The sequence below is a fragment of the Drosophila santomea genome, chromosome 3R, assembly GCF_016746245.2.
Source record: "Drosophila santomea strain STO CAGO 1482 chromosome 3R, Prin_Dsan_1.1, whole genome shotgun sequence".
In the NCBI taxonomy this organism is placed as follows: domain Eukaryota; kingdom Metazoa; phylum Arthropoda; class Insecta; order Diptera; family Drosophilidae; genus Drosophila; species Drosophila santomea.
Genome location: NC_053019.2, coordinates 13543810 through 13556594, shown reverse-complemented (window position 1 = coordinate 13556594; position 12785 = coordinate 13543810). Strand labels below are relative to the sequence as shown.

The 12785-nt window shown below is 44.8% G+C and overlaps 6 protein-coding genes across 6 annotated transcripts; 5 read left to right on the top strand and 1 right to left on the bottom strand.

The window, feature by feature from the left end:
- Positions 1-967: 967 nt before the first annotated feature.
- LOC120454144 (protein yellow) lies at positions 968-2560 on the top strand. The gene is made up of 2 exons (XM_039639201.1): positions 968-1241; positions 1506-2560. Exons 1-2 carry the CDS (start codon positions 968-970, stop codon positions 2558-2560), a joined length of 1329 nt encoding a protein of 442 aa, XP_039495135.1.
- Positions 2561-3049: 489 nt separating this feature from the next.
- On the top strand, positions 3050-4665 carry LOC120451982 (protein yellow). Its single transcript, XM_039636010.1, has 3 exons — positions 3050-3450; positions 3565-3958; positions 4044-4665. Exons 1-3 carry the CDS (start codon positions 3103-3105, stop codon positions 4535-4537), a joined length of 1236 nt encoding a protein of 411 aa, XP_039491944.1. The 5' UTR covers positions 3050-3102; the 3' UTR covers positions 4538-4665.
- A 175-nt stretch (positions 4666-4840) lies between these two features.
- LOC120451984 (dolichol-phosphate mannosyltransferase subunit 3) lies at positions 4841-5364 on the top strand. The gene is made up of 2 exons (XM_039636012.2): positions 4841-5070; positions 5149-5364. The coding sequence occupies exons 1-2, from the start codon at positions 4921-4923 to the stop codon at positions 5281-5283; spliced, it is 285 nt and encodes a 94-aa protein (XP_039491946.1). The 5' UTR covers positions 4841-4920; the 3' UTR covers positions 5284-5364.
- Positions 5365-5977: 613 nt separating this feature from the next.
- Positions 5978-9388, top strand: LOC120451983 (GILT-like protein 1). The gene is made up of 4 exons (XM_039636011.2): positions 5978-6170; positions 8249-8383; positions 8461-8820; positions 8942-9388. The coding sequence occupies exons 1-4, from the start codon at positions 6099-6101 to the stop codon at positions 9125-9127; spliced, it is 753 nt and encodes a 250-aa protein (XP_039491945.1). The 5' UTR covers positions 5978-6098; the 3' UTR covers positions 9128-9388.
- Positions 9389-9665: 277 nt separating this feature from the next.
- LOC120453104 (cuticle protein 16.5-like) lies at positions 9666-10188 on the bottom strand. The gene has a single exon (XM_039637638.1). The coding sequence runs from the start codon at positions 10063-10065 to the stop codon at positions 9736-9738; it is 330 nt and encodes a 109-aa protein (XP_039493572.1). The 5' UTR covers positions 10066-10188; the 3' UTR covers positions 9666-9735.
- Positions 10189-10809: 621 nt separating this feature from the next.
- Positions 10810-11163, top strand: LOC120453276 (cuticle protein 16.5-like). The gene has a single exon (XM_039637904.1). It carries the CDS (start codon positions 10834-10836, stop codon positions 11161-11163), a length of 330 nt encoding a protein of 109 aa, XP_039493838.1. The 5' UTR covers positions 10810-10833.
- The last annotated feature ends 1622 nt before the right edge of the window (positions 11164-12785 follow it).

Here is a 12785-nt window from a genome sequence, read left to right as displayed (position 1 = left end):
TAATTTCCTCTTTTCGGTTGCAGAGCTTAGCAAAAATATTTAATCCAAAAAGAGATATCATTCATTTGATGTAAACGCCAATTAGCCATTTGTTATTTTCTTTTTTATGCTTGAACATTGAATAGGCGAATAAATAGCAATACACGTTATAATTGTTGTCATGAGCTTTTTCTTTTTTCAGTGGTTTTAATACAAGCTAAGTACAATTACATGAATTTTAAAGGAATTTATTATTCCAAGTAAGGTTCTTCTTTAAGCGAGGCACCACTGTGCTGGTAGCCCACATCTGAAGGAGCCCATTAACTATAAACTATAAAGACCACTGAGTGAATCACGATGTCGATATTCATAAGCTCGGCTAGCAAGACAAGTGATAAGAGCTGTGACATAAATCAGTCCCCGACTACTACTAGTTGGGGTTTTCTTCAATGTCAACACATTAAATCACTTTTGAGTCTGTGGAGTTCTCTTTGAGTTTTGTTTAAATCTTGTCTATTAAGTTATAGCATTCTTTATAGCCAAATGTCCTAATACTTAGCCCTTCGAAAAATAGTTCACTTTATTTGCATAATGACATTGTTATTATCAACGGAGAAATAGTAACGCTGTAAATTTCAGTTACCACTTACTTATTTATAAAATCACCTTTTTGATATGTTTCGTCAATAAAGACATAAACAGCGAAATACCCGTAGCAAGGGTAGGAAAACAAAAGAAGAGACTCCAGAGAAATGAGCATATAAAAACAAGCAAGCAGATTCAAAATACAATTTAAAAACCAGTTGGAGTAAGATATACCATCTTGAAATGGCTTCTGGTTTTGTTGTTTCCCAATTTCGTATGGTTTTTTGGCGTGCGATGGTTTAGTATAATGGCAAGAGCCCTCGCGTAAGGATCTCTCATCGTGACAAATGGCTCGTAAAATGTAAAATTTCAAAATCACTTTAACTTTAACAAAAACTAAGTGATGGCTGTGATATTTCCTCCTAGGCTTATTCTAGCCCTGGCTGTGTGGATCGCTTGCCCGAGTCTTTGCCTGGCCCAGTACCACATTAATCCTCCCAAGACCGTCTTCCCGGACTTCAGGTTTCCCTCGGATCACAAGGATACACCCATAGTCTTTGAATGGAGGAATCTGCAGTACGGCTTCCCCAGTGAACAAGAACGGGAGCAGGTGCTCCGAAATGGTCGCTACAATCCGGATAGTCCCATTCCCATCGACATCGATGTTTATTACCCACGTAAGCATCGCACAACAGAACAGAAGTGAGCAAGTGAGCTGTCAGCCAATCAATTTGCATTTTGAAATAGGAGCATACAACTTAACAACAAGTCACTTACACATTTACTCATTCCATTTCTTTGGAATTAATTGTAGAATATGTTTAATATTTCAATTAATTTTCAACAAGAAGAAAAGGAATAGATCCTTTTGATATCCTCATTATTTTACACTGAAACCGCTGATGACCTTGTACCCTGAATACTCTTCACCTAATTCCCAGCTAATGGCGGTGCACCTCGACACTTCGTGACGTCACCCCGCTTCGGACAGGGAGTTCCCTTCTCCCTGGCCTACGTCACCAATGTGCAGCGGGAGAACGGCAGTGAAATCCAGGCCTATCCCAGCTACCAGTGGCACAGCAGCCACGGAGCGAACTGCGATGGTCTGACGTCGGTGTACCGCGTTCACATCGACGCCTGTGGGCAGATGTGGGTGCTGGACAGCGGGGAAATAGAGTTCGTGCAGCACTGTGCCCCACAGGTGGTGGTCTTCGACCTGGCCACCGATCAGTTGATCCATCGCTATCGTCTACCCGAAACGTCCTACAAGGCGAAGGTCAGTAGGTTCGTGAATATATTTGCAGACATCCGGGATCCGCCGCCCAGTGGGCAGTGCAAGGATGTGTTTGCCTACCTGGCGGACCCCACCAGCAAGGCCATAGTGGTGTACGATGTCGTGGGCCAGAGCTCGTGGCGCATCGAGAACAAGTTCACCTATCCGGATGCGAGGTTCGGAACGCACACGGTGGCTGGCGAGAGTTTCGAGCTCCTCGATGGCCCCCTGGCCTTGGCAGTGACTCCTTTGGGACTGGGATTGCGCCGCCATTTGATTTTCCACGCGCTGACCAACGAGCTGGAGCTGGCCATTCCCTTGGATGTCCTGAATAACGCCACCAATTGGCAGAAGGGCTTTAGCTCCTCCCTGTCGGACTTCATTACGCTGGGCAAAAGGGGGATTCAGTGCGCCACACATGCGATAAGCAGGCGGGGATTCTGGTTCTGTGGCTTCCTGGAGCCCATCGGCATTTTCGGCTGGGACATCCGAAGACCCTACAACCGGGAGAACGTCCAGCCACTTGCTCTGAATCCGGTTACGCTGCAATTCGTGAGTGGCATGAAGATTGTCCGCAGACCTGCTGATGGCCAGGAGGAGCTGTGGCTGCTCTCCGATCGCCTGCAGAAGATATTTGCCGGAACCATTGACTACAGGGAAATCAATTACCGGGTGATGCGGTGCGATGTGGAAGGCCTGCTGCAGGGGCGGGGCTGCTTCTAGGTGCACAGAAACCCTCGAGATCTGTGTAAACACTCTTAAGCCGAGATAAAAGATGTCCATCCATAAATCTTGGGACCGTTCGAAGGTGTTTGCTTGACCGCCACAGGTACACGACCTTTGTCTTTGTCTTTGACTTTGATGGTCAATTACACTCGCAGAAATAAACACTCACTCTTTACCAGCTTTCTTTTCATTTTACAAGCGCGGAGGGTTGTGGGAAAAGTCATGTTTAGTTTTTACATATACTCATACCTAAGACTATACAAAATTTATAAATAAAAGTCAAATTAAATAAAGAACCTTATTTTGAGATTTGGATAGAAAAAACCCTCTTTCAAATCTATTAATAAAATAATTGAATTGTAAATATATAAATAATATTATGGCAAACACTAAGTATATTTGGCCTTCGTTTTTATGAGTGTACTTCAGATTGAAGGTTCTGTTCTTAGCAGGGTCTACCTGCACATCTTCAGTCTTCGGCAATCGTTTGAACCGCGCGGACTGTCACTTAGCACTTAGCAGGTTCCCAGTTGAAAGCCATGTGGGTCGTCCTCCTCGCGTTATTCTGTGCAGTCCGGGGCCAGCAGTTGGTCCTCAAGGAGCTGCACACCCTGCACCAGTGGACGAACCTCAGTTTGGGCGACGACCTGGCCAAGGGCAATCGCTTCCTGCCGGTGGATGTGGACATTGAGTACGGCGATGAGGGCAGACATCGCACCTTCCTCACGATCCCGCGACTGGGGATGGCCACACCCTTCACGCTGGCCACCGTGGCTGCGGAGCACAATGAGCTGGTGGAGAATCCCCGACTGGAGCCCTATCCCAGCGCGGAGTGGCATGTGCCACCGAACAACTGCTCTGGCATCACCTCAGCCATTAGGACCTATGTAAGCACAAGTATAGGAATCTTTTGCCCATTTTATATTTTAACTGCTATGAATACGGTTTCATGGATTTCTTGAGTATACAGCTTTTCAACTTCCTGACAATATTCTTCCCAGATCGACGAATGCTGGCGTCTCTGGGTGGTGGACTCGGGGCAGGTAAACTCCCTGCAGCTGTGCCCGCCCCAAATCCTCACCTTCGACCTGGTGAAGGACGAACTAGTGCAGCGACACCCGCTTCCTCCCGATGCCTACATCCCCAGCGTGTCCATCTTCACGGCCCTGGTGGTGGACCTGGCCGAGAGGGGCACTCCCAATCGCTGTGTGGGCGGCAGGGCCTACATAGCCGATGCCTGGGGCTATGGCCTCATCGTATTTGACTCCCTGACCGGACGATCCTGGCGCATCGAGCACGAGTCCATGAAGCCGTCCCCTTTGCTGGGATTGGGACGCTCCAGCAACTCGCAGGCGGGCATATTTACAGTGAGCCTCAGTCCCAGTGAGGCGGAAGGTAACATTTTAAAGCCAATTACAATAACTAACAACAAATAGCTGACTTAAGATATATCCTTAGAATAACTAATCTCAATTTACAGAGCGCTTTTTGTACTTCCACACGCTGAACGCCTTCAATGAGGTCAGGGTTCCGCTCGCCCTGGTCAACAACGAGACCTTCTGGAAGTCCACGAATGCCAGCAGAAGCAGAGATGGCTTCCACAGCCTGGGCACTCGGGGAATCCAGTGCGAGTCGGAGGTGATGGACCAGTCGGGGAATCTCTACTGCAGCCTCATCAGCTTGGGCGCTCTGGTGAAATGGGAGGAGTCCGTGGCCAACTACACGGCGGACGACCTGCAGGTGGTGGCCTACAATCCGCACCAGATCAAGTTCGTCACGGGCCTCAAGATCAACCGGAATTCCAAGGGAGAGGAGGAGCTGTGGGCCTTGAGCAGCCAGCCGAAACTCTTTGTGGGCGGCGACTTGCCCGAGAACGAGGTCAAGTTCCAAATAATTGGCTGCCGAACCGCTGACCTGCTTGCCAATACGCCGTGTACAGTGGGCGCCACAGCAACCACGCCCACCAACGTTTAATTAAATCTTAGGTTTAACGAGTTTGAAACTGAGTCTATCGATTACTGCGATTTGAATTGCTGGCTGTAAGGGGCTGGCTGCTACGGCGCAACTCCGCCTATCGATTGGTAACTGTGGTTAGCTGGCTGCTATGGTTAGCTGTTGTCGCACAGGACCTAAGATGGCCAATTGGAATATTAAACATTGTCTAACTGGAAGATAGCTCATTGGAGAAGTGCCAAACTTAAATTTACTTATTGGAACCACTTCTTACTAGATATTAGGAAATGATCGATAGCCGCCGGTCAATATCGATATCGAACATCGGTTCAAGTTCCAGCTCTATGTTTACGTGTAGAACTTTTTTTCGACTTAGTTTTGTTTACCAATAAATTTCGTTAACCATGACCAATCTACAACGCTGGCTGTTCTACGCATCCCTCTTTGCGATTCCCTATCTTTCCGTTCTCTTGGGAACTGTGCAAACGCCATTGACTACCAAGTATTTCCTGCACATTCAGCTTCTGCCACTTGTGCTCCTCGTGATTTTTGGGGTGAGTTCATGATTAGGAACCTATAGGAATCTACAGAGATAACTACTCCTATTGACTACTACTGTATATTGCCCTCAGATCTATTCCGTCTGGACTGTGCTGTATAGAACTTTGACTTTCAACGATTGTCCCGAGGCCGCCAAGGAGCTCCAGGAAGAAATTCTGGAGGCTCGCAAGGACTTGATTGCCCAGGGATTTCGGTTTCGGGACTAGGGGACTTCCTGCTCCCAGGACTTGTGCATGTTAATCTGTAATTCCATTATTTAAAAAAAAAAAAGAAATCTAGCAAATGTACTCTACACCGCATTTTGTGTGGGCGAAAGGCTTGTTGGGTCTGATTTCCCCAGGTGTCGGATGTTTGTTCGCCAAAATATGTTGAGGTTTTGAAAGGACTTGCTTGGAAAGTATGAAACACAGTTGCATATGTATATGTACGTATAAATTGTTCCTTAATTGGGTTATGTTCACTGCGGGCTGAATAAAACACATATATATTACTATGCCGCTTAAGGCAAAACTAAACTAAAATAGTTACCAGGTAAAATATGGTTGGCGGAAGAAATCGGATACTAAAAACGTCTAAGAAATACATTTTTAAGCAAATCCGCAAGAGTATGAAAGCTTCGGCTATCTAAAACCATCTTAAAAACTATATATGTATGTATGTACATCTCCACTGCTCTCTCATTTCCCTCAACACTTGGCTTTAACTCCCTCTCCGACTGGAACTCCGATCGAGAGACTGGAATAAGAGTGCAACAGAAGCCCAGCCCAAACCCAAACCCAAATTATAGTGCAGGCAAGTCTCCCTCATCGCTGCCATCGTTCCAGTCTGGAAATCGGCTTTCGACTAACGACGGCTGGCAAGTGGCAATTGGAATTGAAACTGCGGTCTAAGCGCCAAGCTCTCCACAACAAACAACAGTTCGCGCTCAGCCACCGAACCGCTAACAACACGACTGTCGTTCGTTACGTGCTGACTATTTACCTGCATATATAAGAAATTTTTAAGAACGAGAAGCCTGAAGATGAGTCACAAAATCGCCGCCGTGTGCCTCCTGATGAGCTGCCTGATTGCCTCCGCTTATGGCGCCGCTAAGGTGAGTTTCCGGCTCGGAAAAGCCTCCGTAAAGCTTGCGAAAAAATCCGCAGACCCAACTTAGCCATTACACAACAAACAGCAAAGCGTGTCAGGGGCATCCGAATGGCGTTTACCATCTAGGTGAAGACGTGATTAAGTCGAATAACTAAATAGAAGGGAGGAGGGCAGGTAGATGAAAAATACAATATACAAAAACCATAGAAAAGCTGCACCCTTTTCGTGGCAGCAACAAGTGGCATTTCGAGAGTTTAACGAACTGGGCCACCAGTGAGTCGGATCGGAAAATGCCGCCACCGTGGAAAAGCGTACGTATGTATATACGTATGTATATGTGAGGTGGAGAGCGCCCTGTTGCTCTGTTGTTATTTTCATTTGGGCGAAGAACCGGTTCGAAGACCAGTTTCGATTTCTCACAGAAGAACCGGTGCTCGCCGGCTCAGCCCCAACTGCAACTTCATTCTACACTGAACACAATGCTTATGGGGTTCCCAAAAGTTACGGCAATGTCAAGCAGAAGATACTTAGTGTATATATATTTAATTCTAGCTAACAAATTTCTAACGCTAAGAGTTTTTTTCTTTTTAATTGTTTATGTAAAGTAATTAATCCAGACAATATATATAAACTTAGAGAGTGTATCTAAAAGGCATATATGTATAGTTAATTTCAGTTTACTAATGGATATGATTAGCTTTCTACATTATTCATCCATATTTTTAGCACTCTACAGCCCGGTTACTATATATATATATATATATATATAAATGTGTTTTCATCACGTCCCAAAGCTAGGTATAATTTTTTTGTGTGCACATATGTGCGGTACTATGATACATGAGTGTATATACATATATACTTAGCTGAGTCTGCTGCTGTTGTTGTTTGGATCGAGAAGAATGGCGGGTTCTTTCAGCGATGTGTCATTAGCTTTTATATAACTTCAACTCCAGCAATAGCAATTTGCATTTGTGTTCATACACGTCATACCAGTACATATTTGTGCTTATATTCTTTATTTTTTATTGCCCCTGCTTTTCTGTTGGCATTGTTCAAGCATTTGCGCTTCGATCACGAGCTTTCAGAAATGTACTTATATTGGCCTTCTAAACACAGCTTCAATTTGGGCTTAAATAGTCAAATGAAATTACATTAAATGCCATTTGATTGCATAGCCACTAATAAATAAACATACGTATTACAAGCACGTAAGCTTTAAAATAAAGCATTTGTGGTAAAATATTTAATTTTACTACGTATTCTTTGTTGACTGTACACAGTTCTTAAAAAATAGGCGTTTGATGAATTCTTGAAAGAAAGCCTAAGTCAGCAATATTTCCCTGATTGAGAAATACAAATGTGTCGCCATTTCTGAGTTAATTTAAATTGGGGAGTAAGCTCAAGATAGCAACAAACCCAAAATCCATATTGCCAATAATGAATATCCAATGATAAACTGCAACGCATTTAATGCTTTAGCTAGAACTTTTAAGGAGATAGTAAGATTGAATTTGATTTTGTGATTCTGGATATAGTGTGCTACATTTAAGTAGTACAATATAAATAAAGCCATGATTTATTCGATACGCAGATAGGAATGTATATATAGTAGGTACATATTTATTTTCCTTATGTACAGCCTTCATCTGCATGGCGGACCAAGTTCAACAATATTTTGGCTCGAGGACTGGAGCATGAGGCAGTTGTCCCCAATTGATAAACAAAGGGTAGCCATATTTGGACCCTGTCCACTCAGCCGCATGTGATTTGCATGCCTCGGCTTGGCTGCACTCTCGAAAAATGCAAATTACGCAATGCACCCTCAATGGCCATTGAACAGACTGCCACCATTACATATAACGCAAAATGGGTAGCTCAAATATAATACCACTTAATTTGCTTAATAATCCAACTTAATAGTCCAACATCAAAGCAAGGCAAAGTCTTGTGTAACCTATCAAACTCTTTATATCTTCTATAGAGGCTATAGATTAGTTAAATGGATCAATATATAATGATAAACCAATTTTTATATATTTTGTAGTCTCGTAATTTACCATACCCTGTTCTGCTCTGCAGGTGCCCATCTCCATCTACTACGAGTCCCTGTGCCCGGACAGCGCCAAGTTCATTACGGAGCAGGTGTATCCGGCGGTGAAGGGAGAGCTGCGCGACGTGGTGGAGCTCACCTTCGTGCCGTTCGGAAAGTCTCAGGTGAGTGGCCCCTTGGCCCCGTTTGTCGGCAGGACAATGGCTCATTTGCATGGCCCCTGGCCTGGCTTCCTCCGCAGTTCGTTACCCAGGGCTCCGAGGTGACGTTCACCTGCCACCACGGACCGAACGAGTGCTATGGCAACAAGGTGCATGCCTGCGCCATCGAGCACATCCAGGCCAACTCCTACCAGGTGGAGTACACGCGCGAGTCGCTTACGATGGACTTCATCAACTGCCTGATGAAGGCCGGCAAGAATTTCCCGGACAACGTCTATCCCGGCCAGCGATGCGCCTCGGAGAACCACATCAACAACTGGGAGAACATCAAGACCTGCGCCAACTCCACCGAGGGAATGGTTCTGCTCAGGAAGGCCGGCGAAACCACCATGCGGCTCAAGGAGCCCCTCACCAGCGTGCCCACCGTCCTGTTCAATGAGGTGAGTGAATCATATCACATGGAATGGTCTAACAGAGAATAGACCATTGCAGTTAGCCTTGAATTAATCCTTGATCAACAACCTTTAATGATAACAACCCATTCTATTCATCCACTTCCAGCAATTCGACAAGAAGGTGAATGATCGCGCCCAGGTGAACTTCGTGGGCACCATCTGCCAATACGTATCCGCCCCGCAGCCGCGGATCTGCAACCAGCACAATGGAGCCTCGACTCCATCCTTGGCCAGCGTAAGCGCCATCCTTAGCTCCCTGCTGGGTCTTTGGTTTATCCGCTCCTTCTACTAAGCTAAGCTAAGCTCAACTGTCCACTCTCTCCGATGTTTCCGCTTATATAACTCTTCCAGCCAGCTCAGAACTCTGGCCATCGGGAATCTCAACACTTAATGCTGTATTTTACTCTTGAACTTCTTGTTGGTTTGTTTTTAGGCCAATAGAAACGCAAGCCGTCCAATTATGCAGCTCTAATATGTGTATCAGAAATCAGAAATAAGTTTCGAAAGAGCTGATCGTAAAGTAGCAATTAAACAAAGTTGATACAAAATATAAGACTTGAAGTTTTTCTATTGTAACATTGAAGGTAAGTCGGTTATAATGCACCTTTGTAGGTGCTTAACTACTAAACTATTTTTATGAATGTTACTGATGAATGAAAGTTTGAAATGAAATGATGAATATGAATACGAAATGAATATACGCATACCCGGAAGCTATGCAGCCTGTATTTTCGCGAATCAACTGATAATTAGTTGTTATTAAAAGGAGGATCCTCGGTCGTTTGGTGGCTTACACTTTGCAGGAAATAATAATATTCAGATATAATCGATTGCTTTATAATGATTTTATTTTGTTCGATCAATTGCTTGGAGTAATTAAGTCTTTTTCGGGGGTCCTGATCACTTCTTCTTCAGGATGGAGCTGACGACAGCCGGAGCTGCGTAGGTGGTGATGGGAGCAGCAAAGGCGGATCCTGCGGCATATGTGGTCACAGGAGCGGCGTAAGCAGGAGCACTTAAGGCGGAGTAGGATGTGTAGGCGGGAACAGCAGCGGCGGCGTAGGTGGAGTAGGCTGGAGCGGAGTAGGTGGAGTAGGCTGGTGCGGAGTAGGTGGAGTAGGCCAAGGGAGCAGCTGCGGAGTAGGTGGCGGCATAGGTGGCCACTGGGGATGCGATGAGTCCTGCCTGGGCGGCGGCAATGCAGAGGGTCAAGCAGATGAGGAACTTCATGTTGAGTTGGTTTTTTGGGTTTGTTGGTTGGTCGGTGACTGATACTTTTGGCAGTTTTCATCAGCATTTTATAGGTGCTGCCGTTCAAATGGGACTTCAAATTTTAATTAGAACACAATTGTGACCAGGGCAATATTTCTGCTGACTAATGATGCTGGTTTGCCAGCCAATGGCGTATCAAATGGATTACCTTTTGGTCTTTTAGTCTTAATCCTAATGGTTTTACTCTCGTTGACTTGAACTCAATTATTTAATATTGTATTATTACTAAACTAATTATATGTATTTTTATTATCTTATCATTTATTTAAGTACATTCGTCTAAATAGATAGCTCTTCTAAAGTTGCATTTAGGAATATTAAACGAGAATATACAAAACAATATTTCTTCATCACTGAAGTTCATTCTTTCATTATAAGGCTAAGGAATTGTATTTTAAAAATGCTTAATGCTGTCACAGAAAAAACCAAGCCTCTGCTATAAGTGAACACTATAGAAAGAAATACCAATATCGTTTTGAAAACTTAAATTGAAAAGGTAATCCGTTTGACATGCCTTCGACTGAATAAAAGCAAAGTGCTGCTTCCGCGTTCAGCGAACATTACGCACCAGAAATCTCAAAGCGGACGCAATTGTGTTCTGATTAGGGTTTCTATACCCGCAAACCCGTTTGGTTAACTGGCGACATTTGTCCTATAAAAAGTGTGAGAAAACTGCCAAAAGTATCAGTCACTGACCAACCAACAAACCCAAACAACAAACTCAATATGAAGTTCCTCATCTGCTTGACCCTCTGCATTGCCGCCGCCCAGGCAGGACTCATCGCATCCCCAGTGGCCACCTATGCCGCCACCTACTCCGCAGCTGCTCCCTTGGCCTACTCCACCTACTCCGCACCAGCCTACTCCACCTACTCCGCACCAGCCTACTCCACCTACGCCGCCGCCGCTGTTCCCGCCTACACATCCTACTCCGCCTTAAGTGCTCCTGCTTACGCCGCTCCTGTGACCACATATGCCGCAGGAACCGCCTTTGCTGCTCCCATCACCACCTACGCAGCTCCGGCTATCGTCAGCTCCATCCTGAAGAAGAAGTGATCAGGACTCCCCTGGAAATCGCAATGACCGTTTAACGATTCGAAACATGAATTTCCTTACCTAAATATAACATATATGAGACCAAACTCTTCGTGTTTCAATCTAGCTTATGTTTTCTTGGTTAATATATTTATTGAAAGCTTAATTAACTGCACCTTCCTAATCTAGGGGTTTCCCGCCCCTGCAATAATCATTAATTAACTATCAGATTAGCTGAGAAGGCTTGAAGGGGTGGAATCATGAGTCGGTCAGATGATGCAGCTCCCTGATTCAGATTGAGCGCTTATTCGGAATATTCAGAAGACAGATGATCATCGATGGGCCAAATCCATTGGAAGCCCGTGCTCCTGTGTTTGTTGTCAAATATTTTGATCGGAGGGCATTGGAGCTGCGTCAGCTGCTTATCGGCTAATTTGTTTTGGGTGCACGGCGATAAGCTGCGGGGGAGATGGGCGAGATAGGGGATATTCACTGTAGCAACAGGCTAAACAGAAGCTAAATCGCATTTGAGCGGACCGATTTTGCCAGATGGACGTGGAGGTGGATGGAATCGGAGGTGGAGGCGGCAATTGTTGTAAACAACTGGTTGGCGAATCAATTTGCTCGCGCTGTTGATGTGCCAACCAGATTTGATGAGCCAGGGGAAACTTAAATTTTTCGCACTGCATCTGTAATCTACAAATATAGTACTTATACTTACAATCTCTGTAAAAACTGCCGAACTAGAGGAATTTTATCAGCAGGACCTGTTCAAAGTTAAATGCTGGCAAGCGACAAATAATTAACTTTATTTCATTGGAGATTGAAAGGTCAATATCATAATTAAAACTTATATTTATGATGGAATTCTTTAATAAGTGTCGAACATACATACATATGTATATGATGTGTGTAAATAATTTTCCTTTGGTTTAGCTATGGTATAATTTATGCTTTCTAAATGTATTTAATATTTTATAAATTCAAGTCTTACTCAGGTTTATGTACCAATAATTTGCCATCATGCATGTTAGGGAAATACTTGATCTTATTTAATCACCCGAACGTCGACCTATGTATGTACATAAATTCTGGAAATTGATATTAATAGATATTAATTTCAAACTTAAAAATTCAAACTATTGCTTCATAGTTTCTTGGGAGAAGGGTGTCCAGTATAAACAGAATTAAAATACACGACCAGCTCAAAGGGAATGCGTTAGTCCTTCGCTAGGGGATTTGGCCAATTGAGTTTAGGCTTAATTAAGTTCTGAGCGGCTTTTGGCCAGCCGAGAGTGGTAAGAGGAGGACAGGGGCTGACGGAGGAGGTCGAGTGCACTGGGCCCAATCGGCGATATTTTGGCAACTACGTCAGCAGGCACTCGTAACTGCCAATGATGACCATTCATATTCATTCACATCCGCTGGCCCCGGCGATGTCGAGCAAATAAATCTGAGCGCGCTGCTAATTTGACGTTCCCCAAAGCGTCCTTAAACCTGCCCCCCTCGCTCCCCTTACTGCTCCACTTCGGCACCCACGCAGAATGCGAACTTTCGAGCGACCAAAAATATCGCTGCATACTTCTGGGCAAAGGCGCTTCGTGCACCGCTCGGCTTTTCGCTCGCCTCCGATTGGCCGGCTG

What these genes read in the sequence shown, in the direction of transcription:
- LOC120451983 (XM_039636011.2), top strand. Translation starts at nt 6,099, where the DNA reads ATGAGTCACAAAATCGCCGCCGTGTGCCTCCTGATGAGCTGCCTGATT. An exon ending in CCGCTTATGGCGCCGCTAAG is followed by an intron (nt 6,171 to 8,248) that starts GTGAGTTTCCGG and finishes TCTGCTCTGCAG; the next exon opens with GTGCCCATCTCCATCTACTA. An exon ending in TGCCGTTCGGAAAGTCTCAG is followed by an intron (nt 8,384 to 8,460) that starts GTGAGTGGCCCC and finishes CTTCCTCCGCAG; the next exon opens with TTCGTTACCCAGGGCTCCGA.
- LOC120451982 (XM_039636010.1), top strand. Translation starts at nt 3,103, where the DNA reads ATGTGGGTCGTCCTCCTCGCGTTATTCTGTGCAGTCCGGGGCCAGCAG. An exon ending in CCTCAGCCATTAGGACCTAT is followed by an intron (nt 3,451 to 3,564) that starts GTAAGCACAAGT and finishes TATTCTTCCCAG; the next exon opens with ATCGACGAATGCTGGCGTCT. An exon ending in CAGTCCCAGTGAGGCGGAAG is followed by an intron (nt 3,959 to 4,043) that starts GTAACATTTTAA and finishes CTCAATTTACAG; the next exon opens with AGCGCTTTTTGTACTTCCAC.
- LOC120454144 (XM_039639201.1), top strand. Translation starts at nt 968, where the DNA reads ATGGCTGTGATATTTCCTCCTAGGCTTATTCTAGCCCTGGCTGTGTGG. An exon ending in CATCGATGTTTATTACCCAC is followed by an intron (nt 1,242 to 1,505) that starts GTAAGCATCGCA and finishes CCTAATTCCCAG; the next exon opens with CTAATGGCGGTGCACCTCGA.
- LOC120453276 (XM_039637904.1), top strand. Translation starts at nt 10,834, where the DNA reads ATGAAGTTCCTCATCTGCTTGACCCTCTGCATTGCCGCCGCCCAGGCA.
- LOC120451984 (XM_039636012.2), top strand. Translation starts at nt 4,921, where the DNA reads ATGACCAATCTACAACGCTGGCTGTTCTACGCATCCCTCTTTGCGATT. An exon ending in TGCTCCTCGTGATTTTTGGG is followed by an intron (nt 5,071 to 5,148) that starts GTGAGTTCATGA and finishes TATTGCCCTCAG; the next exon opens with ATCTATTCCGTCTGGACTGT.
- LOC120453104 (XM_039637638.1), bottom strand. Translation starts at nt 10,065, where the DNA reads ATGAAGTTCCTCATCTGCTTGACCCTCTGCATTGCCGCCGCCCAGGCA.